Source organism: Phyllostomus discolor, chromosome 8 (genome assembly GCF_004126475.2).
Source record: "Phyllostomus discolor isolate MPI-MPIP mPhyDis1 chromosome 8, mPhyDis1.pri.v3, whole genome shotgun sequence".
NCBI classification, from domain to species: Eukaryota; Metazoa; Chordata; class Mammalia; order Chiroptera; family Phyllostomidae; genus Phyllostomus; species Phyllostomus discolor.
In genome coordinates, this window is record NC_040910.2 from 101311567 (window position 1) to 101336689 (window position 25123).

At 52.5% G+C, this 25123-nt stretch overlaps 3 protein-coding genes across 4 annotated transcripts; 2 read left to right on the forward strand and 1 right to left on the reverse strand.

The window, feature by feature from the left end:
* Nucleotides 1-12142, forward strand: LRRC59 (leucine rich repeat containing 59). Its single transcript, XM_028520288.2, has 7 exons — nucleotides 1-340; nucleotides 2064-2123; nucleotides 3762-3920; nucleotides 4133-4237; nucleotides 6425-6497; nucleotides 8584-8757; nucleotides 10295-12142. The coding sequence occupies exons 1-7, from the start codon at nucleotides 236-238 to the stop codon at nucleotides 10537-10539; spliced, it is 921 nt and encodes a 306-aa protein (XP_028376089.1). The 5' UTR covers nucleotides 1-235; the 3' UTR covers nucleotides 10540-12142.
* On the reverse strand, nucleotides 11902-19066 carry EME1 (essential meiotic structure-specific endonuclease 1). The gene is made up of 9 exons (XM_036033760.1): nucleotides 18982-19066; nucleotides 16412-17223; nucleotides 16201-16328; nucleotides 14696-14797; nucleotides 14495-14616; nucleotides 14164-14287; nucleotides 13828-13943; nucleotides 12879-13068; nucleotides 11902-12618 (listed from the first exon to the last, which is right to left on the reverse strand). The coding sequence occupies exons 2-9, from the start codon at nucleotides 17196-17198 to the stop codon at nucleotides 12442-12444; spliced, it is 1746 nt and encodes a 581-aa protein (XP_035889653.1). The 5' UTR covers nucleotides 17199-17223; nucleotides 18982-19066; the 3' UTR covers nucleotides 11902-12441.
* On the forward strand, nucleotides 19033-24509 carry MRPL27 (mitochondrial ribosomal protein L27). Of its 2 annotated transcripts, none has more exons than XM_028520049.2 (4): nucleotides 19033-19135; nucleotides 21716-21847; nucleotides 22249-22316; nucleotides 24125-24509. In XM_028520049.2, exons 1-4 carry the CDS (start codon nucleotides 19096-19098, stop codon nucleotides 24329-24331), a joined length of 447 nt encoding a protein of 148 aa, XP_028375850.1. In that variant the 5' UTR covers nucleotides 19033-19095; the 3' UTR covers nucleotides 24332-24509. The 2 variants fall into 2 exon arrangements, with proteins under 2 accessions (XP_028375850.1, XP_035889654.1); XM_036033761.1 differs by having other exon boundaries at nucleotides 19058-19135; nucleotides 21722-21847.
* The last annotated feature ends 614 nt before the right edge of the window (nucleotides 24510-25123 follow it).

Here is a 25123-nt window from a genome sequence, read left to right on the forward strand (position 1 = left end):
AGGTGACGTGGACACGGAAGTGGTCGTCGTCGTCGCGGCGGCACCGGTGGGAGCAGGGCGCGGGGATCGGAGTGCGGCCGGGCGGGCGACTGAGCAGCGGAGGTTTCGCACCTGGGGCGGCGGAGGGCGCAGACGTTGTCGGTTGGGTGCAAGTCCGCTGAGCCGAGGAGCGGCTTCTCAAGCATCTCCTGCAGGTCGGAGCCCCGGAGCTAGGACCCGCTCAGCCGGCGTCACCATGACCAAGGCCGGTAGCAAGGGCGGGAATCTCCGCGACAAGCTGGACGGCAACGAGCTGGACCTGAGCCTCAGCGACCTGAACGAAGTCCCAGTCAAGGAGCTGGTCAGTACAGTCGCGCGAGGCCCAGGCGTCCACCCGCGACTGGTGCTAGCCCTTGTGTGGGCTGCTTCCTTTCTCATGCCTGTTTTCACATCTTAAAATAAGGTTGGGGAGAGTGGGACTAAGTCCCCGGGGCGGCTGCATCCGGCCCCAGCATTCTTCCTGGGATGTACACGTGTCACTTTGGCGCAGTTCCAGAAGGGGTCGGTCGGAGCTGCTTGTCCGGCACTGGGCTTTGTGCAGGCCAAGAGTGAATCTCCCCGCGTCCCACTTGGGGTTTTTTCACGGCTCCCCGCTCGGTGCTCGACCCCAGATAGGCGCCCACGGAGCGGTTGCTGGATGTATTCGGAGAATGAATGAACAGATGAATGAATGACTAGGTCTGAGAGGTAGGCGTCCGAGTAAACCGGGGTGTGGCCCAGAACCCGGCTTTCCTAGGAAGCCACCAATCCCCGTTGGCCACCTCAGCCCGGAGGCGTCCTTCCGTGAAGAAGGTGAGGTCTCCGTGCTTGGTTGGCAAGGTCTCTTGCATCGGAATCCCGGGGTGCATCCCTCCAACCCCTCTACTCCCACAGTCCCGCCCAGGAAACTGAGGCCTGTGGCCCTTGGGAGATTACACAGCCAGTGGCCAAAGCGGAGTGAGATCCTTCACCCCTGCTTTTCCCACCCGGGTCCCCACCCGCGCCCTCCTCCCTGGCCTCACTTTGGGTGAGGTGCACTTTTCTCACTGCCTTCGGCACTTGACCCAGTCTGTCCTCCTCCTCGGCTGTGTAATATGGAGGTTAGCACTGGATTCCCAGTAAATATGTCAGCTCCATTGCTTAAGAGCTGAGTGTCCTTGGCAAGCTAGTTAACTTTTATGCCTAGATTTGCTCATTTATAAAATGGTGATGATCGTTCTCGTCTCTTAGAGGTTGTGAGGATTCAGTAAGACAGTAATGTGAAATATTTGGCAGGTAGCAAATGCTGATACATGGAGCGGTTAGAATGGCTTTCTTCCACTATTTCTCTACTGTAATATCTAAAACATTTCTAGGCGGTCAGACTTTATTCCTGGGTCAGACTTTCTGACCATTGGAAAGTGTAGGTTGGCCCAGGGACCTTAACTGAGTACTTGGCTTCTTCCCCACCCCAGGAAGAGGGCCGGCCTTGTTTCCACCTGCTCTTGGGCCGGCCGTCCGAAACCATTCGCGCCAGGCATCCGGTCAGCGCGACATTGCCCCGGGGGAGAAAAAGTGTCAGTTTTGCTGAGCTCCTGCAGTCCTGAACACCAGGGAGAATGGAGATGGGTGGAGGGGGCCTTGCCTTCACTCTGATGTTCATTCGTTAACTTGTTCAGTCGTGAATCAGCTACCATGTATACTGAGTGCCTACGAGGTCCCAAATAGGGAAAGTGGAAATTGCAAAGCTATACTAGACACGGTCCCTGCCCTGAAACCTAATAAGGAAGGGTGCTAAAGAACATGTTAGAAGTGCGAGGGAAAATTTCTAAGAATCTGTTTTCTTTCCTTGGCTGTTCCACAGCCAAACCCCTGTTCTTTATATTCTTCCCTCCGTTGTGGTTGACCTGCTCATTTTGCCTCTCCCATCCCTAGGAGCATTATACTTCAGTTGTCTTTTTTAAAGGCCTTTCCTAATTGTGGGAACTGGGAAATGCTTCCTTAGCAGATGCCACTGAATCACTCCATGTGTTGATCTGACGTTTTGTTCTCATTCCCTTTCCTAGGCTACCCTTCCAAAGGCCACCGTACTGGATCTGTCCTGCAATAAGCTGACTACTCTACCGGTAAGACTGGCAAGCAAGCATGATTCCTGCTAGAGCCCTGATGCTTCATCCTCCTGTCTGGGGGAGTTGTGTCATAAGGCATAATTTTAGGATAGGCCTGGAGGCAGGCTTCGGTTATATCTGAATGTGCTGGGGACAGAGCAGGGTGGTCCGTCTCCCTGGGAAGGGAAGCACAGGTAGGGGCCACGTTCTTTAGAATAGCGGGAGAGTCAGGCAACAGAAGACCGAAGCCAACGATGGGATGCTGGCTGAGTCACATACTGGGCTCGTCCTTTTTTCTGCCTTGTTTTATTAGTTGAAAACTAGTTTACCTCCCTATTGCATAGAGGAGGCTGGAGACCTTCGTAAATGGCTCTGCATTTCAGGGAGAAAGCTATTTCTTAACAGCCTCCTTGTGCATCGTTTGATGGGGAACGGGAAAAAGTGTGATTTTTACAGGGCTTCTGTAGCATTATCCTTTTGGTCTTTAATTACTTGAGATACTTATTTTTTGTTCAGCACATTCAGTCTATGGTCAAATCCCTTTGATTTTCCTTGTACCAGTTCTCCTTTTGCTCCCCCCGTGTAGGCACCAGGTCATTCATCCCTTCGGCCTCCCCTGGGGAGCGGGGGCTGTCTCCTCCATGGCAGCGCTCCTTCCTGGTCAGGCCTGCATGTGCTGTCACTGTCGCCTTTCCCATTCATTACCCTGGCCACATCACTCCTTGCCATTCTCTGTTGGGCTGTGGCCCGGGAACTGAGTCTCAGAAGTTGGTGGTTTCTTCACCGGGTCCTTAGTCCATTCCCAGTGTTCACCTGGGCCTCACTCACTGTCTTAGCGTCGCCCCACAGCTCTTCAGGGCCACATTGGACACTGAAACAGGCACCTGAGATCCCACCTCTTCCAGGAGGTATTGGTGCCTGATTAGAGCAGGGCAGCAGCTCCTAGCCACCCGACACCGGCTGTGCTCTGTCAGATGGTCGCTCCGCACTCCCGAGTGTCCTTCTCAGTCTGAGTTCAATTGTCTGGCCTTCCTCTGCAGTGCAGGTCCCCTGGCGTTTGTAAGTCCCCAGAGAACACAGACAGTGCCTCGTTAGTTGAAGCTGGAATGTCGCTTCAGACTGGAGCTGACAGGCTTAATGACAAGCGGGGTGTTTTGGCCTGTGCTGAAGACGAGCCAGGGTGTGGGCAGGGTGGGCCTCAGCCCGTTCCGTCAGCCACGTAGAGATCACTCGCGGGCACCTGTGCTGGGTGCGACAGAAATAACGATAGCGCCGGTTACCAAGGGGTGCTTGATCTTTTCAGGAGAATGGTTGGTCTCACCGTGTGTTGACAGCTCCTGTGGAGGGGTGGTGTGGGAGACCAGAGCTGGTCCCCAGGCGCTCCAGTAACAATGGGGGGATAGGTGAGGGGGAGAACTGCGGGTGAAGGAAGCCATGCTTCCCTTGTGCCTACTTCATGCTCGGCCCTCTTGCAGACGCATCTCACTGTTCACCACCAAGGGTGGTGCTTGTTGTGTCCATCTCCATTGGAGGTAGAATGGCTGGTAAAAGGCAGAGTCAGGATTTACACACAGGGGCCTCCGACCTGGGGGCTCCGGGGCTGCCCCGTCAAGGTGTGTGTGCCCCAGGCTCAGGTGGTCTCTCTTTGGGTCCTAGTCGGACTTCTGCAGCCTCACTTACCTGGTGAAGCTGGACCTGAGTAAGAACAAGCTGCAGCAGCTGCCGGCTGACTTTGGCCGTCTGGTCAACCTCCAGCACCTGGACCTCCTCAACAACAGACTGGTCACCCTGCCTGTCAGCTTCGCGCAGCTCAAGGTAATGACTCGTGAACTGAGGTTCATGGCCCGGTGTGGCACAGGGTGCAGGGACTTGTGGAGCATGGCTTTGAAAAGGGCTGGCTGACAGAGGTGCTGCCACACGGCGCTCCCTGCAGCTGGGACACACGGGCTCTCTTCCTAGTCATTTTGTTTCTCTCGGAGGGACCCTACGTGGGATCTTAGGCTTAGCCAGCCTCTCTGTCCCTTTAGAGCCTGAAGTGGCTGGACCTGAAGGATAACCCCCTGGACCCTGTCCTGGCCAAAGTGGCAGGGGACTGCCTGGATGAGAAGCAGTGTAAGCAGTGTGCCAGCAAGGTAAGCGCAGAGCCCCCTGTGTCTCCCTCACGTCCTCTCCTGCCCTCTCTTATTTTCCCTCTGAAGGCACCGTCGCTGCGTGTTGATGAAAGCGCTAGGGTCTCAGTGGTATGTGTCTGCCATGGACCTGGCAAGCAAAGGGACTTGGTGTCTATGTTTACTTTGCAAGTAGTATAACAGCACCATCTCTGCTATGCTGCGGGACCTCAGTTCTTAAGGAACCAGGACCTCCAGACAAAACCCCCGGCAGCTCGGTGCATTGTGGGTGTGGTCACCAAAGCCACGCCGCCAGCTCTGCCAGGCCTGGGCTGTCGTCTCCCGCAGCGCACCTTCAGGAGCTGCAGGGGGCTGGCGCGGGTCCATCAGAATGAGGTCCGTCGTCTCCAGGGGCTAGTTTAGGTCTCATCTCGTGTGTTCATGGGTTAGTCCTAGAAACCGGTCAGCGTGGGACACAGTAAAGCACCTATTAAAAATGCTTTGTTAGTTCAGCAGTATTCCTCAAGCACTTACTTTTTGCTGTGGACTGGGAGAGGTAGACAAAGTCTACCCTTGAGGGCTTACAGTTTAGACTAGGGGAGTCTCTCCCATTTCTGAGCTGGCTGCGTTTTCACATAAGCGACTCCCAATGTAGGGGAAAAGGGGCGTCTCTTAAACCTCCCAGCTTTTTGCATAGTTGGCCATACACTCCCTAAAGCCAATGGCGTGGTTGGTGCTTATTTAAAATTCAGAGCTCTGAGGGACATGGGGACTTTGAACTTGGGCTGCCTGTCTCCATCATGCTTTCCCTTCCTCCAGATCCTATAACTCCTTGTTGAGAAGCCGATTTTCAGGAAGCTTGATTCCCTTCACAAAGGTTAGCCCCTGCGTTACACAGCACAGGGCTCCTTGCGGCTTCAAGCCAGGCTCTTGGAGGAGCTGCTTTTGCAGGTCTGCCCCCGAGCCCTCTCGCGATGGGTGCGGAAGTACGCACAAAGTAAAATAGTTACGTTTGCATACCTGTCTGCCCCGTAGGGTCCCTGGTGCGGTAGTGACACACGGACAGTTTGCGCTCATGATTTACAATAGTTTCGGTTTTCCTCTCGTTTTCATTGATGCGGTGAAGAAGATAAAGTAGAAAAGCAGCAGGATTTACTGAGTGCCTACAATGCCGAGGGTTATGTCAGGCAGCTAGTACAAGCCCTGTAATGTAATCTGTGCAGCAGGCCGGAGAAGCCTTATCTCCGTTCTCCAGGTGAGAAAATCTGCTCAGAAAGGCTAAGCCACTAGCTGAGGGCACCCTGTGAATAAGTAAGTGGTAGGGTCAGGATTGTGTTGGGCTCCACGCTTACACTGTGTCCCCTACATCTAAGGAATACCAGCTTCTAAAAAATACAAACAGACCTAAAAAAAAAAAAGTCACTTACCGGTTCCCCTAACTACACCCACGGGAGAGTCTCTGAGGTCGTTTCAGTCAGAGGTCGACCATGATTGGGCCGAGGAGGCCTCGTGGGGCTCGGGGCACCGGGGATCGTGTGGTGTTCGGGCAGAGTGGCCCCTGTCCCTTCTTCTGCAGCTCTCCAGCCTCTGCGTGAGAGAGTGGGACAGGCTCTGGGAACTCGGGAGACATCAACTCCCAGCTCTGCTGCTGGGAGTCCGTGCGTGCGTGGGCCAGTCCGCCCCATCAGAATCTGTTTTCTTCCTTTTGAAAGGGGAACCCAGTCAATAGTTTATCCAACACGTACTGAGTGCCTGTAATGGGCTAAGCTCTGCGCTCGCCTACAAAGAGGACGATAGTTCCTACCCTCGGGAACTCACAGTCCTACAACTTAGCCAGATAAGAAAACTACCCAGGACGGGGAGGAGGAGAACCGGAGGTAGCCAAAGGAGGAAGGTCAGGAAAGTGTTTTGGGGGAACCAGTGCTCCTGCCTGTCATGGAGTTGCTAGGAGTATTCTGTGAAATCCAGCACATCAGAGACTAAATGCCAGGATTTTTACAGATTCCAGTTGCATTCACAAACTTTTTTCCTGACGGCTGTAGTGAACCGGGCTCATAGACTCTTCCCCAAGGTTGGCACTAAGTTAGGCTACAGAGAGGACTCACTCCATGAGCTCTGCACGGCTGCCAGGACCCGCGGTGACCTGGGGTCCTGGGAAGAGCGCTTGCACCACCGTGTGGAGTGGCTGAGCGCCCCGTGCTGCCTTTGCAGGTGTTACAGCACATGAAGTCTGTGCAGGCGGACCAGGAGCGGGAGAGGCAGCGGCGGCTGGAAGTAGAACGAGGTAGGTGGCCATCCTTCCTCGAGTCATCCTCTGGTCCCAATCCCAGCAGCTGGTTCTGCTTCTGGAGCCGGAGCCCCGCAGAGGAGCTGAGCAGAGCAGCGGGGAGCGACGTGGTGGTGGGCAGCCTTACCTTCGTCTGACGCACCTCTCTCCAGTTCTGGTTTCTGCACTGAGCCGCAAAGTCACGTTCAGCTGCTTGTCTCCCTGTCTGCTTGGAGGATTAACAGGCATCTCCAATGAAGCACGACTCAAACACGTCCCTTCGGCCCCTCAGTGTTCCTTCCAGGAAATCACTGTCCCTGCAGTCACTCAGACCAGAGGTTAGAACGCTGTCCACGGCTCCTTTCTCCTGTACTCCTACGTCCAGCCTGTCAGCACGTCCCACACGTGACCACTTCTCCACCTCCAGTGCCGCCACCGAAATGAAGCCTCCGTCCCGTGGGCTGCTGTAGTACCTCCTAACACAGTGCCCCGTCTCCATGCTTGTGCCCTCTCTGCACAGTCATTCTCCACACAGCAGCCAGAGGAGCTTTTTAAAAGATCAATGATGCTGCTGTTTGCTTAGAACCTTTCAGTGGCTTCCAGCTGAACTGAGAATGAAGTTCAAACTCAGTAACGTGGCCGACAAGGCCCGCCTCGGCCCCAGCCCTGTTCCACACCCACACACAGAACTCCGTGAACCTCACCCACACCGGCCCCCGCGTTGCTCGTGCACACCCAGCACAGGTTCCCCTTCGAGGCTTTGCTTGGTTTCCTTTTCCCGCAGATCTTTCCAGGGTTGGCTTCGGGCAATTCCTCGTGTCTCTGCTCACACGTTGCCTTGGGTTAACCCTGTTTCCAAACCACCCGAACTAGAATAGCCACCCCACCTGTCATCCTCTGTCACATCTTCTCTTATTTCCTTTGGCGCACATCACCATCTCTGTTAGTATTTGTTCACTTGTTCACTGTGTCTCCTTCTCTGGGAAGGAGGTGGCTTAGGCACTGGGGCCTGGCTTGTCCTCACTGCTGCGTCTCGAACACGTAGAACAAGGCCTGCCACACCGGCGCCTGGCCGGCTGACTTCTGAGCCCCGTACTGGAGGGCTCCTGTGGCTGGAGGAGGGACGCATGTGGCACCGATTGCAGGCAGTCCCTAAGGCCAGAACTCCGAGTCATGACCGTCCCTTAGACGTACATGGCTCCTGTGACGCGTGCTCACTCTGACCACTGCTGCTTTTCCTTCCTGACGGCGTGTTCTCGAGGCCGAGGGAGGTGTGTTCTTGGCGTTCGCAGTGCCCAGCTGGAACCTGGAGCTTGTTTGTTCACGGAGGAGCAGTGGAAAGCTACCGTACTTAACAGTGCTGCTATTCAGCTACAGGATGGTTCAGATAGGCTTTTAGGCCCTAAAAGGACCTTTAGCCACCATCTGTGGCCTTCTGGCTGTGGAAAGATGTACTTCAGATTTCCAAATAACTAATTTGGAAATGCATTTTTAGAACCTGGTAATTTGTGAGTTAGGTACTGCATGTCAACATCCTTGAGCTGTGAAGTAAATCAGAACGAGTGTAGTGTGGACACTACACACTGTTAGTCTCATTGTTTCAGAAAAGCACGTCCACCATCCCCAGCCCCGAGCCTGGGCGTTCACTTTCTCTCCTTACTTGCCCTTCTCAAGCCACCTTCCTCCCGCAGCCTGGGGGCACAGGGACGCCACACTCGGTCGGCCCCTCCATCGTTGCTTCTCCTCGGAGCCGAGCTGTGTGAGGTTGTCGGTTGCTGTGCTTTCTGAGTCAGCACCTGGTCCTGGAGGAGCACCCAACGCAGCGTCCACGCCTGTCTCACGTCCCTCTTGTTAGTGCACCCTAATCTCTCTGCAGCTTGTGGCTGGAAACCTCTTAATTAATGAGTCCACTCAGCAGACTCTTGAGAGCGGCTCGCTATTTTTTGGGGGGCGGGGGGGAGGCAGAAACACAGCTTCTTCCTTTTACATACCATGACCCACGGCCTAGGGAAAATGAGGCCAAATCCATACTTTCACCCACTCGGGGAAGCAGGCTGGAAGGTGTGCGGGGAGAGAAACCGTTTGGGGGCATGTTTTTGTGCAGAGGCTGAGAAGAAGCGGGAGGCCAAGCAGCGAGCCAAGGAGGCGCAGGAGCGGGAGGTGCGGAAGCGGGAGAAGGCGGAAGAGAAGGAGCGCCGGAAAAGGGAGTACGATGCCCTCAAAGCACCCAAACGAGAGCAGGAGAAGAAACCTAAGAAGGAAACGAATCAGGCCCCGAGTAAGTTTTCCCTCAGTTGTAAGGCCGCGGCAGGGCGCAGTGGGGAGACTCACGTGTGTTCAGGCGTGGGTGGGTGAGCGAGCGCACTTGCACCCCTTAGTGGCCTGGGGGTACCTCCGAGGGTTTGCTTACAGGGAGTGTGGGGCTCTCCTGGGGAGCAGGGGCCAGGCGGCGTGTTTCCCCAGAGCACAAGTGCAGGTGTGTTGGTCCGAGGTGGCTGAGAGCATTATCAGAACAAGGAGTGTGCTGCTTTGTGAGTGAGAATCTGAAATCACTGAGAAAGGTGAAGGTTGCACATGGTCACATGACCCTTAAAAGTCCATCCCACCATCCGTAACTACACTGGGGGTGTTTTGAGTGCATTGTGCTGTCTCAGTAAAGCCAGCACTGCCTATGGTTTCCTTTGCAAGTTGGAACAGATCACTCTCTCTTCAGTCGAACACCAGGGAACCATTTGGCCCTTGTTCGGGGAGCCATGTTGTACAGAAGACACATATTAGTGTTTTGCTTGCGTGTGTCCAGTTGCATTTGTGTAGCAGAGTGGCTCCAAGTACACCCTCTGGGCCGAAGGGGGCCCTGAGGGAGAGCCACCCGAGAGGTGAGCTCTGGAGGGCCCGTGGCCCTGGCCCTGCTCACCATCACTGGCCTTGAGCAAGTCGCCCGGCCTCACAACCTTTTTGTTTCCTTGTGCAAAACGAGGGTCAAGTCTCCTTTCAGAGGAGCGATGAGATGAAGTGAGAAAACCCATGCGACAAGATCGTGAGTTCTCAGCATGTGGGTCCTCAGGGTTTTAAAAATCTCAGAACTATTTTTTTTCGATTATAAATGTAATAAATTTGTTCATTGCAGAGAATTTAGAAAAGTTATCTCTATATATATCAGAAAATGGCAGTCACTTCTAATACCCCATTCTCAGCAGTAATCCCTGTTAACCGTATGGCATATAATGTTCCAGGCTTGCTTTTTACATGCCTCTTACACAGGCTGGGGCAAAAGGAGGTTTACAGTTGCTCACATTGGAAAGTAATACAATAATTAATAATACTATAAGAATAAACTGTGTTTTGCCTACTTACAACTGTAAGCCTACTTTTGCTCCTACCCTGTATAATATTAACAGTATTAATATATCTCAAAAGCGTTTCCCCAAGGGGGCAGCACTGTGTCCATGCTCGGTGCCTCCTGACAAGCCCCTGCCCCAATCCCGAGGGGCCTGGACCATCGCCATGTCTTTGAGGAGAACTTAGGACCCTGGGGAGTGTGGGTGCAATGTGAGACGTCCAGAATGAGTTCCAGTTTTGAATGTCTCCCTTGAGATCCAAGGAGAAGGCATTTATTATACTGCAGCCTCCATGTAGTATAGTTTCTAAGAGCTCAGATGTTCTTGAAACAGTTTTCTCTCCAGGCCCGGGGGGCGTTCATTAAAGAAGAGGGGTGCACATGAATCTGCGGGAGGAGGCTAGCATAGCTTGGTGGAGTGTGTGGGTCTCCTCAGACTGACCGAACGTTTTTGTCTACTGTGACTCTGTCGCTCCAGAATCCAAGTCTGGCTCTCGGTCCCGTAAGCCACCGGCCCGGAAGCACACCCGGTCCTGGGCTGTGCTGAAGCTGCTGCTGCTGCTGCTGCTGTGCGTGGCCGGCGGGCTGGTGGTCTGCCGGGTGACCGAGCTGCAGCAGCAGCCCCTCTGCACCAGCGTGAACACCATCTACGACAATGCGGTCCGGGGCCTGCGCAGCCACCACATCCTCCAGTGGGTCCTGCAGACCGACTCTCAGCAGTGAGCTTGTCCTCAACACCGGCTGCCTCCCGGCCTTGGAGCTTGGATTCCTATGGAATTGGGTTCTGCTGGACCAACCTCTTTTTAGCGTCAGACCTACCTGCCGTCATTAAATGGCTGCTCATTGGTACTTGAGAACCTCCTCTTTGTAGGACTTCTTTGTTCCTTAGTCAGGGCTCCCTGGTGGAATAAGTGCAAGGCGGGGAGAGAAAAACCTGCATGCCTAAGGAGTAGGCTTGGGGGTGGGGAGAGGGGGAAAAACAGAGCCTTTCTAGTTGTTACACAAAGCTATGTAAAGGCAAGGCTCATTTCTACTAAATGGTCAGCTGTCACTACATTTATAGTTTTGTATGTCACAAACCTTTTCTTTCATTCCCCCCTGGGTAGCCAGGGCAGATCAGGAGGCAGTGGGTTGTTGTTGGGGACTAGGGAACACCATACTTAGCAAATCTAGCCTAAATTGGAGGGGAGGGGCACATGTGTTTTCTTAAGGGACTCAGGCATTCATTTTGATGACCACACAAAACCTCAGGCTCAGAAAGGGACTTGAAGACTGTCCAATCCAACAGAACACTTGCTGATAAGGAACTTGAGGCCTTGCATGACTTGCTTACAGTCTCCCAGTTAGTTTGAGAGGGCTGGACTTCCACTCTGGTATCCTTTTTTTCTTTCCCATCATTTTGCCTTCCTTACTATGTCCTGAGAGAACGGAACTCACACGAGAACTGAGTCTCTCAGCCAGAGTGTGGAATCTTTCATGTGGACAGATTCATGACTCACAGAAATCTTACAGCCATGAAGGTCTCAGACAGCCCCTGTGCAGTCCTGCGCCTAGTTATGTGGCTTCCCTAAAACGCCTTGATTCCAGAGCATTAACTCTCCCCCATTGCCAGGAGGCAAGGGGGACCTTTACAAAGCCACACTGTCTACTACCTGCATAATCAGGTAGCATCACGGTGGTGCTACCATGACAGTGGGCAGGGACTGTCATCACTAGTGCAAGTAGGGGCAGGACTGCCACTCTCTTATCCGCCGGGCTGTTTTCTGGCTCAGTGGCCTTTGCTCCATCCCTGACAACAGCAGGATGAAGGGATCAGGAATAGCCGTGTCATGGTGCTCACTCGCTGAGGTCAGATGGTGAGCTCCTTGCCTCGTCAAGGAGAGCAAAAACCTGTTATGATCCAGACACGAGGATGGGTCCAGCTTCTAAGCCATAGTGGCCCAGTTGGATAGGACTGCCACGTGTGACTGTCCCGATACCAGAAGAAACGACTTTTCTCCCCGAAGGATAGCTCTGCTGCACAGGTCCCCACCTTACTTGGTATCACTACACATTCCTTTAGTCTTCCTCCAAGCTCCAGAGCCGTTGGTACAAATGCTTTATTGAACCCAACCATGTAGCACATAAAATAAGTCTGAGAATACAGAGGTCGGCACAGTGATCAGACCCGTCCCCAGCTGGTTGAGGCAGCCCCAGCACGTCCCAGGCTGGAGCACACCCAGCCTCGTACAGTCGGTCCGCCGAGGGCAGTTCACTCATGATCTCTAGACCTGATGACGAGGTTCTTTTGGATTTCTACAACTATTAAACATGTGTCTGAGCAGTCTGTCTGTGTTCCTTTGTGTTCTGGGGGCCAGCTGGGGCAGAGGCCGGGGTAGGGATGGCTCGTGCATGGCAGCTGATTTCTGCCAGGAGAGGGGCACTGAGTGTGGTGAAAGTAAACGCAGACACCCCAGCCAGCTGACAGGGAGGGAGACCTCCAAGGATCACGACACCTACCAGTCCGTTGTGGACCTGACCAGGCCCGCGCTATGGGAAGCACTTCCAATCCCTTCACCGTAGTCCTGTCGCAAGGTGGGCGAGGTGGAAATATGTAGCTTTTCGTCCTGTCCCTGAGGGCTAGCTTTAGTCTGCACTGTCCAAAGAGAGGTCTGGCTGCAGCGTGGTCATCTGAAGGTAGACACGTCTGGACAGCTCTGGCCCAACACGGCGGGAGGTGGAAGTCACGCCTTCCCCACGGCGCACCTGTATGTCTGCAAGCAGACTCTGGCGTTCTTCCTCCGAAAAACACCGCCTATAAGCCTGGAAGTGGAAAATGATCTCTTAGTGCCGCACCGTCCACAGTCATCCCCCATCTACGAACAAGAGTGTGGTGACCCTGGGGCAGGGAATGAGAAACTGTCCTCCCACCCCGGGTCAGTGTTAGCTTGGATCTCAGCAGACCTGCACTGTTGACCTACAAGGCATTCTTGAGCCCTCACAAAAAATGCCACCCGTGGAAACCCTGTGGGAGTCCTACTAAGGTCGCAGGGCACTGGGCCGAGGCCCCTGGAGCAGCATACCTGGACCAGGAGCTGTGGGGAGGGATAGGCGGCCACAATAGCACTGGCCATTTCCAGGCTGACGCGGTTCAGCTGCTGAATCTGCCTCCTCCAGACCTGAGCAAGCCCCCTGCCAGCACGGTCCACCTTCGCCCCTCCAGCCCAGTCACTCTCCAGGCAGAAGGAGAAACTAGTTTGATCTCGGAGTCTCCTGTAAACAGCACAGATGAAGAGCTGTGAGTCACTGGGGAGTTTCCTGTACCTGTCCCCTTAACTGGGAACCTAACCCCTCCCTCCAGTGACCTTGGAAGAGGTGGACACGTTCTATCTGCTCACTTTGATCCCAAGCAGTGCTAGTTGCAGATTCCCTTAAAAGCGCAACACCTAGTCCTTCTCATTAAAAGGGAAGGTACCAGAACAGTACGAGAATCTTTTATGTTGAGATGGGTTGCATCGACCAGAGAGGCGGCGCACAGGGTCAGACGTCGGGGACCGGATATCCGGCCCTGTGCTATCTGTTCCGCTTCTTCCAACTTGCGAGGAACTTGTTAAGTCTTTTCAAGCCTCAGTTCCCTCAGGTAGAAAATGAGGGACTTGGACTAGATTGACTTTGAGTTATTCATTTTAAATTCTGACTATGAACACTCCTTGAGCTGAGTAGGCTAAACATTTCATTTTACAAGAGCCTATCACATTGTGACCTGACCTGTAATGAATCCTGGCGACTTGGCCTGTCCGTGACCGCCACCAACCGGCAGGACGCAAACACAGAAGCTACAGCAGAGTATCTGAAAGGGACTGGGCTGCAGGGCTCTTCCCCAGAACCCCCAGCATGAGGTCAGCTCCTGCTTCAAGCCTGAGAGACGACGGACTGACAGCGCGGTTCAGGGGAAAGGGACATCTCTGGACCCTAGAACCGCTGTAAAGCACAAGACCCAGCAGTGGGGCTGGGATGTGCTGGGGCACTTACTTGAAGGGCGCCTCAGCCACAGCCTTTGTGAACGCGCACGCAAAGTCGGCCAGCTCTTTCCAGCTCTGCACAACTCGGGCCTGGGCGTCTGTGTGTAGCTGCAGGTCCACCAGTGCCTAAACCCAAAGGCAGACAAACAGACTGGAGTGGAGGAGAGACTGGTCTGAAGTTGTTCTCCCCTCTGTGTTCACTGGGGCTGTACCCCAGCCCCTCAGCTCCTGTTGGGCTCCTTCCCTCCTACCCAGTACCAAGGCAGGGTACTCCCCTCTTTCTCAACAGCAAATTGGGTTAGATCAGATGGGTGCCCAGCCTGCTCAGGCAACAGGATGTCCTCACCTTCTCCATGTCCACCCTGGACACCGTGGGCCCTGTGTCGGCCTCTGGTGGTTTACTTTTCTTCTTCTTGGCCTGTTCTCTGTTTGCCACTCCCTGCTTCCTTCTCCTCGGAGGACTCGGAGCACTGGAACAGGGGAGGAAAGCAAAGAAGGGCGGGGCCTTCAGGCTGAGCTGAAGCAGAGGAGGCACGAGAAGACTGGACCAGGGCATCCCCCAGGGCTCGGCAGGGATGCTCTGTGGCAGAGGGACCGAGATCTGGGATGAAGAAATTCACCCCTGGTGGCCCAAGAGCTGCCCCTTTTGGTGCTAAATCTTGAGGACGAATCCAAACCTGAGGCGCTTCTCCGGATCCACAATCACCAGTGACAGAGCTTTCCCTGCTGTCCTTGCTGTGATGTCAGTTACAAAGCTCCGAAGTGTTTCTTCCCCGTCCTCAGTGCCCCCTGCACTTCCCTGCATAAAGGGGCAGAAACTGCATTAATGCTTGCCCCCTGGCCCCTGCCTCAGTGCCCACCCCTCCAGCTCTGCCCACCTGCTTGAAGTTGTGGACCATGAGCACGAACGCCTCTGCCAGGAGCAGCACCAGGACCACGGGCTCCTCCACCCAGCCCTCCTCTCCATCCTGCCAAAGCACACAGAGCCCAGCAGAGGCAGACAAGTCAGAGGTGCTCACCACCTGCGAAACCCAGGCCTTCTGGGTGAAGGAACTCACCCGCATCAGCCTAGCCCATGTCGCTTTATTCTTTTTCTTCCGGAATGAAGTCACGGCGGCGAGTACCAATAACCTATGACCCTGTCCCTCCCCAGTCTCAACTACTCAGCCTTGGCATAGTGCACCTCAAAGGTGGTGGATAATAAAAGAACATTAGTGACTTGGAATAGGCTGAGGAAATTATGAGATCAAACGAGGGAGCAAAAAAATAATGTTCAAAAAACTAATGTTTCATCTAGACTCTTGAAAATGTGGGGTGGAGTATTTCGGATTCGCAGATGAGAGGGACGGAAGGCACAGGAGCTAGAGTACCCTGGGGAGCCCGGGCCCACCAGGCCGGGAGGGAACAGGCACCCTGTGCGTACCTAGGTGCTCAGTGCTTGGTTATCTCATTTAGTTCCCAAAACACGGAGGGGGGTGGGCAATGAAAGGGATATAACAGTGTCCTCATTTTATACATGAGGCACAAAGTGATCGAATAATTTACCCAGAGTCATAGCAATAAAGCCACGGGCTGTGATGCAAACACAAGCGGACCTGCTCCCAAAGCAGGGAGCAGGGCCCACTTAGAATTAGGAATCCTGTGCAGGTTTCATTCCCTCTGCCCCACAGACCCACCCTCCACCCCTCCCCACTCTGCGGTCTCTGCAGACTACATTAGTGTCCGCATGCACTCTGGCTGGGCGTGGCTGGTGGAAAAACCAGCAGGAGACTGGGTGGGGAAGGGGGAGAGTTGAGTCAGGGTACTTCTTCCCTTGGCCCCTTTCCAATAGGGTCACCTGGGATTTCCTACCCTCCTCTGCTGGAGGTCAAGCTCCTTTCAGGCTGATCCTCTCTACATTTCTCTCCTGGATTCTAGTACCCACTTCCTCCCCTCATCCCTTCAGGCCTAGGCATGGTGACATCTATGGTGACCCAGTGGTACCCAACCAGGGCGATTTTCCTCCCACAAGGAACATCGGCAATATCTGGAGACATTTTCCATTGTCACTACTGGGAGGAGCGCCACTGGCATGTAGTGGGTAGATGCCAGGGAGGCTGCTAAACATTCTACAGCGCACAGGACAGCTCAGCACAGGAGAATCACCTGCAACGGCAACAACACCCGAGGTGGAGAAACCCCGAGTCAATGCTGACGCTACCCTGAGGTCCTGCATCGTCCTTTGTAGTTTCCTTGTACCCTGCCCATGCCTTGGAAAACAGTCCCTTTAGTAAGTCCTCCTCAAATTATCCTGAGTGTACCATCTGCTTTCCTGCCGGGGCCTTGAGCAAGGTGTATAAGGGGGGGCGGGGGGAGAGGACAGACAGAACCAGGAAAGCCCTACCGCAGCTGGCACAGCCCTCCTCCTCCAGGTGATGCTGCGCGGCACGGCCTGGGCCTCGATCGCACAGCAGCACTCCATGGCCTGCAGCGCTCCGAGGAGCTGGCCCCCTCCTTCCGTCTGGAGAAGCACTGCAACAGACAGGACAGGGGCTGTCAGGGGTGGCCCGGCAAGCAGAGACCCAGCCCAGGCTGAAGACGGATGCTGGGAGGACCTGGATCCAGCACCACGACGAGGTGTTTCAAGCACTCCTCCGGCCTCTGGGCTTTTGGCCTGTTGACCAGTGCTGCCTTCTTTTTCCTCTGTGACTGTGTCAGGGCGTTTTCCTTCTGGCTTGCTTGTCCCCGCGGGTGGCATCCCTTCGAGCCTCTCCTCTGGACCTCCTGACTGTGCTTGGCTCGCTTCTGAGATGGAGGGACCTCAGCACTCGTTTTTGTTACCGTCAAGTTGTAGCTCTGGAGAGGGCCGGCAGCTCGGTGGGCTAGAGGCTGACAGCGTGCACTGTCCACCACGGGGTCCTTGTTTTTCGGTGCACACCCCTCTGAGGTGCGACAGAGGGGAACATCACGCGTCTTTGGAGACCACTGTTTTTTCCTGTCACACGATGCTCCTTTGTTATTTTTATGATCCAAAACGCCTTTAACTGGGGAGCCAGAGTCCTCAGGGCTCAGCTGCTTGTGGGTCAAAAACTTGCATGTAAGCCTCTCAGCCAGGGGAATAAGTTGCTCCTCATCCTCACTCCCACTGCTTAGCACCCTGGCTGACTGTGTCTGTGCGACAGTTTCAGCTGTATCTGGGACAGGTGGTGGGTCCTTCCACCTTGGTGATGGAGGGCAGGAGGCCTCAGAATCTGAGGTATCGACCACCACAACCTTCTCTTCCCTCTGAGGCTGCTTCCTCGTTGTTGCAGGTGGTTCCTTCTTCAGAAAGGTAAACACTGGCAACTCCTCAGAATCACTCTCACTGGATTCCAGTGAGAGCGACAGCTCCTTCAGAGCCATCGACACGTGATAACAAATTAATTCTCTAAAAGACAAAGAAAGGTGAGACACAGACTGTGGCATTCAATTCAGTCCACTAGATGTGTTCTATGGCCAAGCGTTATGGAGATGAACACAATACAGAGAAACAGAGAAATAAGACCTGTCCCCAAAACACTCAGCCCGGAGCTCAGAACACCTATGCCTGTGGTCTCAAATCCTTTCTAGGTCAAGGTGAGACACAAACAAAGTGGAGGTTAATAATACAAGATGTTAATGGAGTAGTAACAAGATTCACGCCATCTCCTCACACTGATCTTGGCATTTGAAATGGAAATCACTAAAGTCATCCTTTAAAAAACATATGAGATGCCTTAAAATTCATCCTTTTAAAGCATACAGTACAATGTTTCTTTGTATATTCACAAGGTTGTGCAACCATCGCTACTATTTTCATCACTCCCAAAAGAAATCCCATAGCCATTAAGCAGTCATCCATTTCCCCTTACCCTCAGCCCTTGGCAACCACAAATCTATTTTTGCTTGTTTGAGATGTTTCAAATAAATGGAATCATACAATATATGGTCTCTTGTGACTGACTTCTTTCCCTTAGCAGGCGAGGTTCATTTATGTTGTAACATTTTTTAGTACTTCATTGCTTTTCTTTTTCTTTTAAGAGACTTTATTTATTTTTAGAGAGAGGGGAAGGAAGAAAGAGAGGGAGAGAAATATCAATGTGCCAGATATGCATCAAGCGGTTGCCTCTCATATGCCCCCAACTGGGACCCGGCCCACAACCCAGGCATGTGCCCTGGCTGGGAATCAAACTGGTGACCTTTTGGTTCGCAGGCCAGCACTCAATCCACTGAGCCACACTGGCTAGAACTTCATTGCTTTTTATGGCTACATAATACTTCACTGTATAGACATGACACATTTTGTTTATCTCTTCATCACTTGATGGACTTTTGGTTTGTTTCCATTTTGGGCTATTATGAATGATGCTGCCATTGCTCTGGCTGGTGTGGCTCAGTGGATTGGGTGCCAGCCTGAGAACCAAAGGGTGGCTGGTTTGATTCCCAGTCAGGGCACAAGTCTGGGCTGTGGGCCAGGTCCCAGGTTGGGGGCATGCAAGAGGCAACAACACAATGATGTTTCTCTCCTCTTCCCTTCTGTCTAAAAATAAATAAATAAAATCTTTTTTTTTAAATAAATAAAATCTTTAAAAAATAATGCTGCCATTGGACATTCATGTAAAAGTTTTTGTGTGGATGTGTTTTCAATTCTCTTGTAAACATACATAGGTGTGCAATTGCTGTGTCGTAAGCAAGAGTCATTTTTTGAATAAATACATACTAACACTGGAGGTGTGAGTCCGGATAAGCCATGTAATTTTCTGGGCCTCACGTTCTTTAGTAAAACAAAACAAAACAAGGAGAATGACAATGCCCACTTTATAAGGTTGTGAGAAACGAAAGAAACCATGCATCTTCTACAGCGCTTAGTTCAGTATCTGGCACACAGTATGAGCTCTGTAAACTAGGCTCAATGACTAGGGAGGGACCTCATCCCGGTACCCTCGCTAGACTCTTGCAATATTAGGGAGTGGGGCAGGAGAGCCCTGCAGGGCGCGCTCCTCTGCCAGCAACGCTCCTCAGTTCATCCACACCCCGTGGAAAAGGCCCAGGCCGCCCAGGCCGCCAAGCCCCTGCGGAGCAGTGCCCGGGAGGGAAACCCAGCCTTGCCCGCCGCGCCTTGCCCGCCGCGTCCGTATCCGCAGCCACAGGGACAGACCCAGCTCACCTGCAACTTCTCCCGCCATTCTTTCAACCGCCGAGCAGGCCCCGGAAGTAGATCTTCCGGCAGCGGAAGCAGAAGCAGACGGTTTTTGAGACAGGAAGCGAGTGTACGGCAAATATGGCGTCGGCATTGCTGGCGCTGAGTACCCGGGCAGCTGGTAAGGGGGCGCGTGGCTTTTACCGGCCGAATGGTGGAGGTGCAGCGGAGACCTTGCAGGGAGCCTGGGGTGGGGGCCTGTCCCTACGTGGAGCCCTGGTGCGGGGTGTGAGGAGGAGTGTGCTGGGCCCGAGAAGTTTGAGGGACGGCTGTCGCCGGTCACGTGACATCTAGGGCACAGAGCTGTGGGTGGTGGTTTTAGGAGCTCGTGTCCTTCCCCTGCCTGGCGTGCAAACATAGCTTCCCTAGCGATTGGTGACATGGACTTGCTGCTTCACCTCTCTGGTTTTGTTTGGACACTTTAAAAAATATATACTTTATTGATTATGCTATTACAGTTGTCCCATTCCCCCACCTTTATTCCCCTCCGACCTGCACACCCCCTCCCACCCGCATTCCCCCCCTTTAGTTCATGTCCATGTGTCATACTTGTAAGTTCTTTAGCTTCTACCTCTCCTGTACTATTCTTACCCTCCCCTTGTCTATCTTCTACCTACCATCTATGCTACTTACTCTCTGTACCTTTTCCCCCTCTCTCCTCCTCCCACTCCCCTGTTGCTAACCCTCCAAATGATCTCCATTTCTGTGGTTCTGTTCCTGTTCTAGTTGTTTGCTTAGTTTGTTTTTTTTGTTTTAGGTGTGACTGTTAATAACTGTGAGTTTGCTGTCATTTTACTGTTCATATTTTTTATCTTCTTTTTCTTAGATCAATCCCTTTAACATTTCACATAATAAGGGCTTGGTGATGACGAACTCCTTTCATCTATAAAAATATAGGTTACTAACATCGACACACCAGAGCTCAAAGCGTTAATCTGTTTGCTCAGCAGATTGAGGTCTGTCTTTGTGCCAAACACTGTGGGGCTCTCAGCAGAAGAAAAGACATCGTCTCTCTGTCCCCAGGATGGTTCTTTCTAGTGGATAACCCAATAAATGAGCACGTGAATAAAATGATGCTGTGAAAGCAAGTGTGTGCATGCACACGTTTGCCTTTGTGTGTGTCTTTGTTTAGGTTGGGTGGTCAGGAAAGCCCTCTGAGGAAGTAACATCTAAGTTAAGACCTGCAGGATGGCAGAAAGCTTAGCTCTGTAAGAGAGTGAAGGACAAATGAGTGGCCTGACTCACCTTTAAATGTTGAGAAGCAAACTCTTGTTCTTATGTGAACCTAAAGAGGATAGGAATAGAAATGAGGAAACCAGATGGGGAGCTGTAACACCAGCCCTGATGAGAGATGATCTAGCCACGACGTTAGTGTCAGTGAACTTGGAAGAAGATGGATGGGTTTGAGATCTGTCTTGGGTGTGGAACCCACAGAGCTTGCTGGTGAACTTGATGTGTGTGGAGAGCGAAGGGAAGGAATGTGCAAGGGCTCCCTGATTTCTGCCTGAACAACTGCAGAGCTGGTAGCATCACTTACAGAGAGGAGTGGGCTGAGGACTGGGTGGACGGCAAAGATTTGTGAGTGAGAGAATGTAGGGAGAGCAAAAGCCCAGTTCCTGAGCTTAATATGTGAGTGAGTGAGCACATGAAGAGGTATTTAAATGCAGCTAGACTTGTACTGGGCATTTCATGTGTTGTCTGCCTAAGTCCTTATCTCTGGTCCTTTGTCCCAGTTAGTCTCTGTTCTTACTAAAACTTCAGAAACTTAGCTTTGGGGACTCTGAACTTACAGGCTCCAGACCCCCACAAGGTTTCTCTTAGACCTGCCATGGCCCTGATGAACTACCCGTGGCTGTGTCTGGAGACCTGGAAACAAGGACCGCCAGCCCTGGGCTTGTCATGTAGCAAAGGACTTCCATCCTGCTTAGCATGGATTTTAGTTTGCTCTCCTTTTTAAAACAAATGCCACTGAGCACTTTGGAATGAGCATAGGGAGGTCAGATTAACAGGGCAGAGTGTCAGTCTTCTTGGTTGGACCTGTGCATGGTAGTCTTGCTGAAGAAAGGTCCCTTCTGGACCTTTCTGGAACGGCCGCGATGCCGTGGGAGCCATCCTTAGAGAAGCTGCCCTTCTTGTTTACAAGGACCTGGTGTACAGTGGAGGGGTAGATTGCTAAGGAAGTGGTGGCTGAGGCCAGAGCAGGAGTCTCCCTGGATGCCCTGTTGCTGGGCTCTGTGGTCTGGCCCCTCCACAGTGCAGGGAGTCTTGAGGGCATGATGGGGAGTGAGGCTGAAATAGGCCCTTCTGTGGTGTCCTCTTGCTGGCTTCTAATTCTGTGGTGTTTGTTCCTTCTCAGCAGGGCTGAATGTGCCCAGACCCAGGGCACACGGTGTTTTAGGGTTGTTTTCTTTCCACTAATATTTTACTGCCCAACCCCTCATCCCCTGGCCACACACAGCACACATACACACATCTCATGCAGTGCTTACTCTCTGGACAATACAAGGAATTGCTTGTCTCCTGCTGTGGGAGAAAGCCAGGGACTTCAGACACTCCCTGAAAACCAACGCAGTCAGGTGGCATTTCTGTTCCCGTAGCTTCCTCGCCTCCCCCGCCACCGCCTCCTCCCACCTCTCAAACTAGCACATGGCCCGCTGAGGCGAAGAAAGAGTCTGTCTGAACAGTTCTGTTTTCTCTGCAGCTACAGCCCTGCTGAAGCCCCCTCAGGCTGCAGCTCTTGCCGTCAGATATGCATCCAAGAAGACAGGCGGTAGCTCCAAAAACCTCGGTGGAAAGTCACCAGGCAAACGCTTTGGCCTCAGGAAAATGGAGGGTGAGGGTGTACCTTGGCTTCCATTTCCCAGCTGGACCCCTACCCTGTGCCCTGGCATTCCTTTGAAGAGCAGGCAAAGCATGCAAGTACCTAGCCGGGTGCTCTCTGCTTAGCTCACCAGAGCCTTGGCTCCAGATTAAAGAGTCAGATAATACTGAAGCGGGGTGGGGGGCCTGAGGAAGAGCAGACAGTGCGAACCTTGGGCATGCGACTCAAGAGAAGAGGCTGCTGGCTGGGGACGGATCTGCTTGTGCTCAGCCATCTGGGAGCTGGTTTTCTCCCGGGGCAGACCTAGGGGCTAATGCGCAGCACCAGGGCCAGGATGGCGTGGGCGCCATCGTGTTTTCTTAGCAGTTTGCTGTGCTGCCCTGCAGTCAGTGCACTGTGGACTTCTCTCCTAGGCCACTATGTTCACGCCGGCAACATCCTGGGGACTCAGCGCCACTTTCGCTGGCACCCGGGTGCCCATGTGAGTTATTTTGTGCCCTACCCACCCCGCTTTCTTTTCTGGGACCGCCTTTCTATGCTTCTAAGCACAGTAATAATAATAAAACAGCTGCATTTTGGGGGGTGCTTATCAAGCACTGTGTTGATTCCTGCCCCTATGGTATCTCATTTACTCCTTGCTCCTTCCCTGCGAGGTAGGCAGTTTTACCCATTTCACAGGTAGGATGTCAGAGATGTAGACAGTGGAGGGGCCCGAGCAACAGAGCTGGGGTTTGAACCTTGTCTGCCAGACTCTCCGATCCCTGCGTTTTGACTTGGAAAACACTGGGTTTCCTTACTAACCCCCAGTTCTTGGAGAAAAAGATGCCTAGTGGTTTATTTTTCTGAATCTTGGGAAACTGATTATAATTTATTCACTTTTCTTTATTTCTAAGAATTCCTCCTTTGTATAAAGTTGTTCCTACGTGGCTGAAAGAGAGCTCGAACTTAATACAGTAGGACTGAATGTGTATGTCAGAGGTTAGGTCCATACCAGGCAGGGACTCCAGTTCAGCAAGCTGAAATTACTGTCTGAGGTAGGGAAGTGCTTTGGTAACACAAGACTATACTGTACTCTTCACATTGTTTTAAAGTGAGGTCCTTCATAATCAGTGCCCCCATGCCCTACCCCTTTTTGGGCAATTTTAGTAGGAACAGAAAGACTGATAGTAACCTAGAATTTCAAAAATACTAACCTGTATGTGAATTGGTTGTATTTGTGTAGCTTTATCTTTTAGAACTTGAGGCATGGGCTCTGTTAACTCTTGGGACTTGCTAAAATAATGAGGACAATAGTAAAAGCCAACATGTTTTGGGCTAGAGTATTCCAAGTATTCTAAGCTCTTTGTGATTACTCATTCATTTCATCCTTAAGGTGACCCTATTAAGTTATTAATATCCGTGCTTTGCAGATGACAAAACTGAGACCTCAGTGAAGTGCAGTAACCTGCCCCGATCAGACATAGCAAGTAGCAGTGCTGGGTTTGAGTCAAGCATCCTGGCGCCGGAGTCCACTCTTTTAGTCAGAGAATAATCAATAATGCTGGACTGCCTGGATGAAAACTGTCACACATCCAGTCTCAGATGCTAAAAGAAAAAAGCTAGAATATATACAGTTAAAAAACCATGTGCAACATATAATTTACTTAATCTTTTTGCTCATGTTTCTTGTCTGAAAAACAGAGATAGTACCTACTAAACAGATGAGAATTAAATGAGTTGATGGGTATTAAAGGGCTTTATTATTATATATTAATATTATAAAAGGGCTTAGAACAGTGCTTACCCATGGCAAGCACTCTATATAAGTATCACCTGATATCATCATTGTTTTCTTCCCGTATACATTGTCCATATAGCTTTGGTCTACTCTTTCCTTAAAGCCTCAACTTGGTAGATCACTATATAAGTGAAAATGTATGCCAAACTAGTGTTTATTATATAACTCTAGTATTTTTGAAATCTTAAGTAGGGGCATTTTCCTGGGCCTGTTTTGGGAATCTGTCCAGTGGGGCTTCTGGCCAGTTGCACAGGTGTGGGTCTAGGTTAACAGCCCTTGGGGACTGAGCAGTCACCCGGATTGGCTGTCATTTTCTTTTCCTCCTCTGTCATGGAGACGGCACAGAAGTAGAAGGCAAGGCAGTGTCAAGCAGTGGGAAAGGGACCTGAGAAGGAGCTTTCTGAACCCTTCCCTTTGGCCCCAGGGCCCGACCCCTTACGAGAAGTCCGTCCTCCAGCCCCAGCACGACCACCTGCCTGGCGTTCCCGCAGCTGAGCAGGTCTGTGTTGCAGGTGGGCCTCGGGAAGAAGAAATATCTGTACGCCCTGGAGGAGGGGGTCATCCGCTTCACCAAAGAGGTCTACGTGCCCCACCCCAACAACTCGGAGGCTGTGGATCTGGTCACCAGGCTGCCCAAGGGTGCTGTGCTCTATAAGACTTTTGTTCACGTGGTTCCTGCCAAGCCTGAGGGCACCTTCAAACTGGTGGCCATGCTCTGAGCTCCCCCTCAAGACTGTTGGACACAGCTGGAGCCCAGGTGACAGGAGCAGGTGGTACCAGAAGTCAAGAGCTGGGGTGACGACAAGCCTCCTGAGGAAGAAGTCTGTGACGTGACTGGCTGGGAAGCCCTTTGGAGACCTGACCTGAGGCCAGAAATAAAGTTAGCTGGAGCCATGAGTCTGTGCTATTTGGGGACAAGCCTGGAAGGAGCTCCCTATTGATTCGTTGGTCTTTCTGCGTGTTCTCTGGTGCACACCCAGGGGAACCTCCAAGCAGGAAAGGGGCCTGTTAGAGTGAGCAAATGACTAGGGAGGACCTTCCCTGAGGAAGGGGTGACTTTAGCAGTGCCCCCAGAGGGGAAGCAGAAGGAGAGCCTGTGCTTTTACGCTGTCGCGACTGCTTCCCCTTTTCTGGATTCCACAGAAGCCGAGCTGGGGAGCAGGTAGGAAGGGCCAACAGGAAGCACCCCGATCACGTTCCTTCTCTGGGGCCACATTCAGGGGGAGCTGGGTTGGCAGCCCCGGAAATGGCCGCACAGCAGGCTCCTTCCTGTCTCCACTGTCCGGGGCAGAAAGGTGCCGCTTGTCCCAGAATACTGAAATCCTTCTGGGGGGATTTGGCTGGGGTAGCGGGGGGAGTAGTTGGGGGGAAATGCAGACAACTGTGATTGAACAATAAAACAATTATTTTAAAAAAATCCTTCTAATGACAAGGTAGAGTGAGTGACAGATGGGCTTCTTCCTGCGCACCTGGAGAGACACACCAGGCTCATATTCTTTTCTGGTTCTGGG

Bases quoted from the DNA above. Each gene is read 5' to 3' on its own strand.
- EME1 (XM_036033760.1), bottom strand. From the start codon at position 17,198: ATGGCTCTGAAGGAGCTGTCGCTCTCACTGGAATCCAGTGAGAGTGAT. The intron at 16,329-16,411 runs GTCCTCCCAGCA...TGTCTGTTGCAG, and splicing joins CGTCGTGGTGCTGGATCCAG to TGCTTCTCCAGACGGAAGGA. The intron at 14,617-14,695 runs GTGGGCAGAGCT...CCCTTTATGCAG, and splicing joins TGGTCCACAACTTCAAGCAG to GGAAGTGCAGGGGGCACTGA.
- LRRC59 (XM_028520288.2), top strand. From the start codon at position 236: ATGACCAAGGCCGGTAGCAAGGGCGGGAATCTCCGCGACAAGCTGGAC. The intron at 3,921-4,132 runs GTAATGACTCGT...CTGTCCCTTTAG, and splicing joins TCAGCTTCGCGCAGCTCAAG to AGCCTGAAGTGGCTGGACCT. The intron at 8,758-10,294 runs GTAAGTTTTCCC...CTGTCGCTCCAG, and splicing joins GGAAACGAATCAGGCCCCGA to AATCCAAGTCTGGCTCTCGG.
- MRPL27 (XM_028520049.2), top strand. From the start codon at position 19,096: ATGGCGTCGGCATTGCTGGCGCTGAGTACCCGGGCAGCTG. The intron at 21,848-22,248 runs GTGAGGGTGTAC...CTTCTCTCCTAG, and splicing joins TGGCCTCAGGAAAATGGAGG to GCCACTATGTTCACGCCGGC. The intron at 22,317-24,124 runs GTGAGTTATTTT...TCTGTGTTGCAG, and splicing joins GCTGGCACCCGGGTGCCCAT to GTGGGCCTCGGGAAGAAGAA.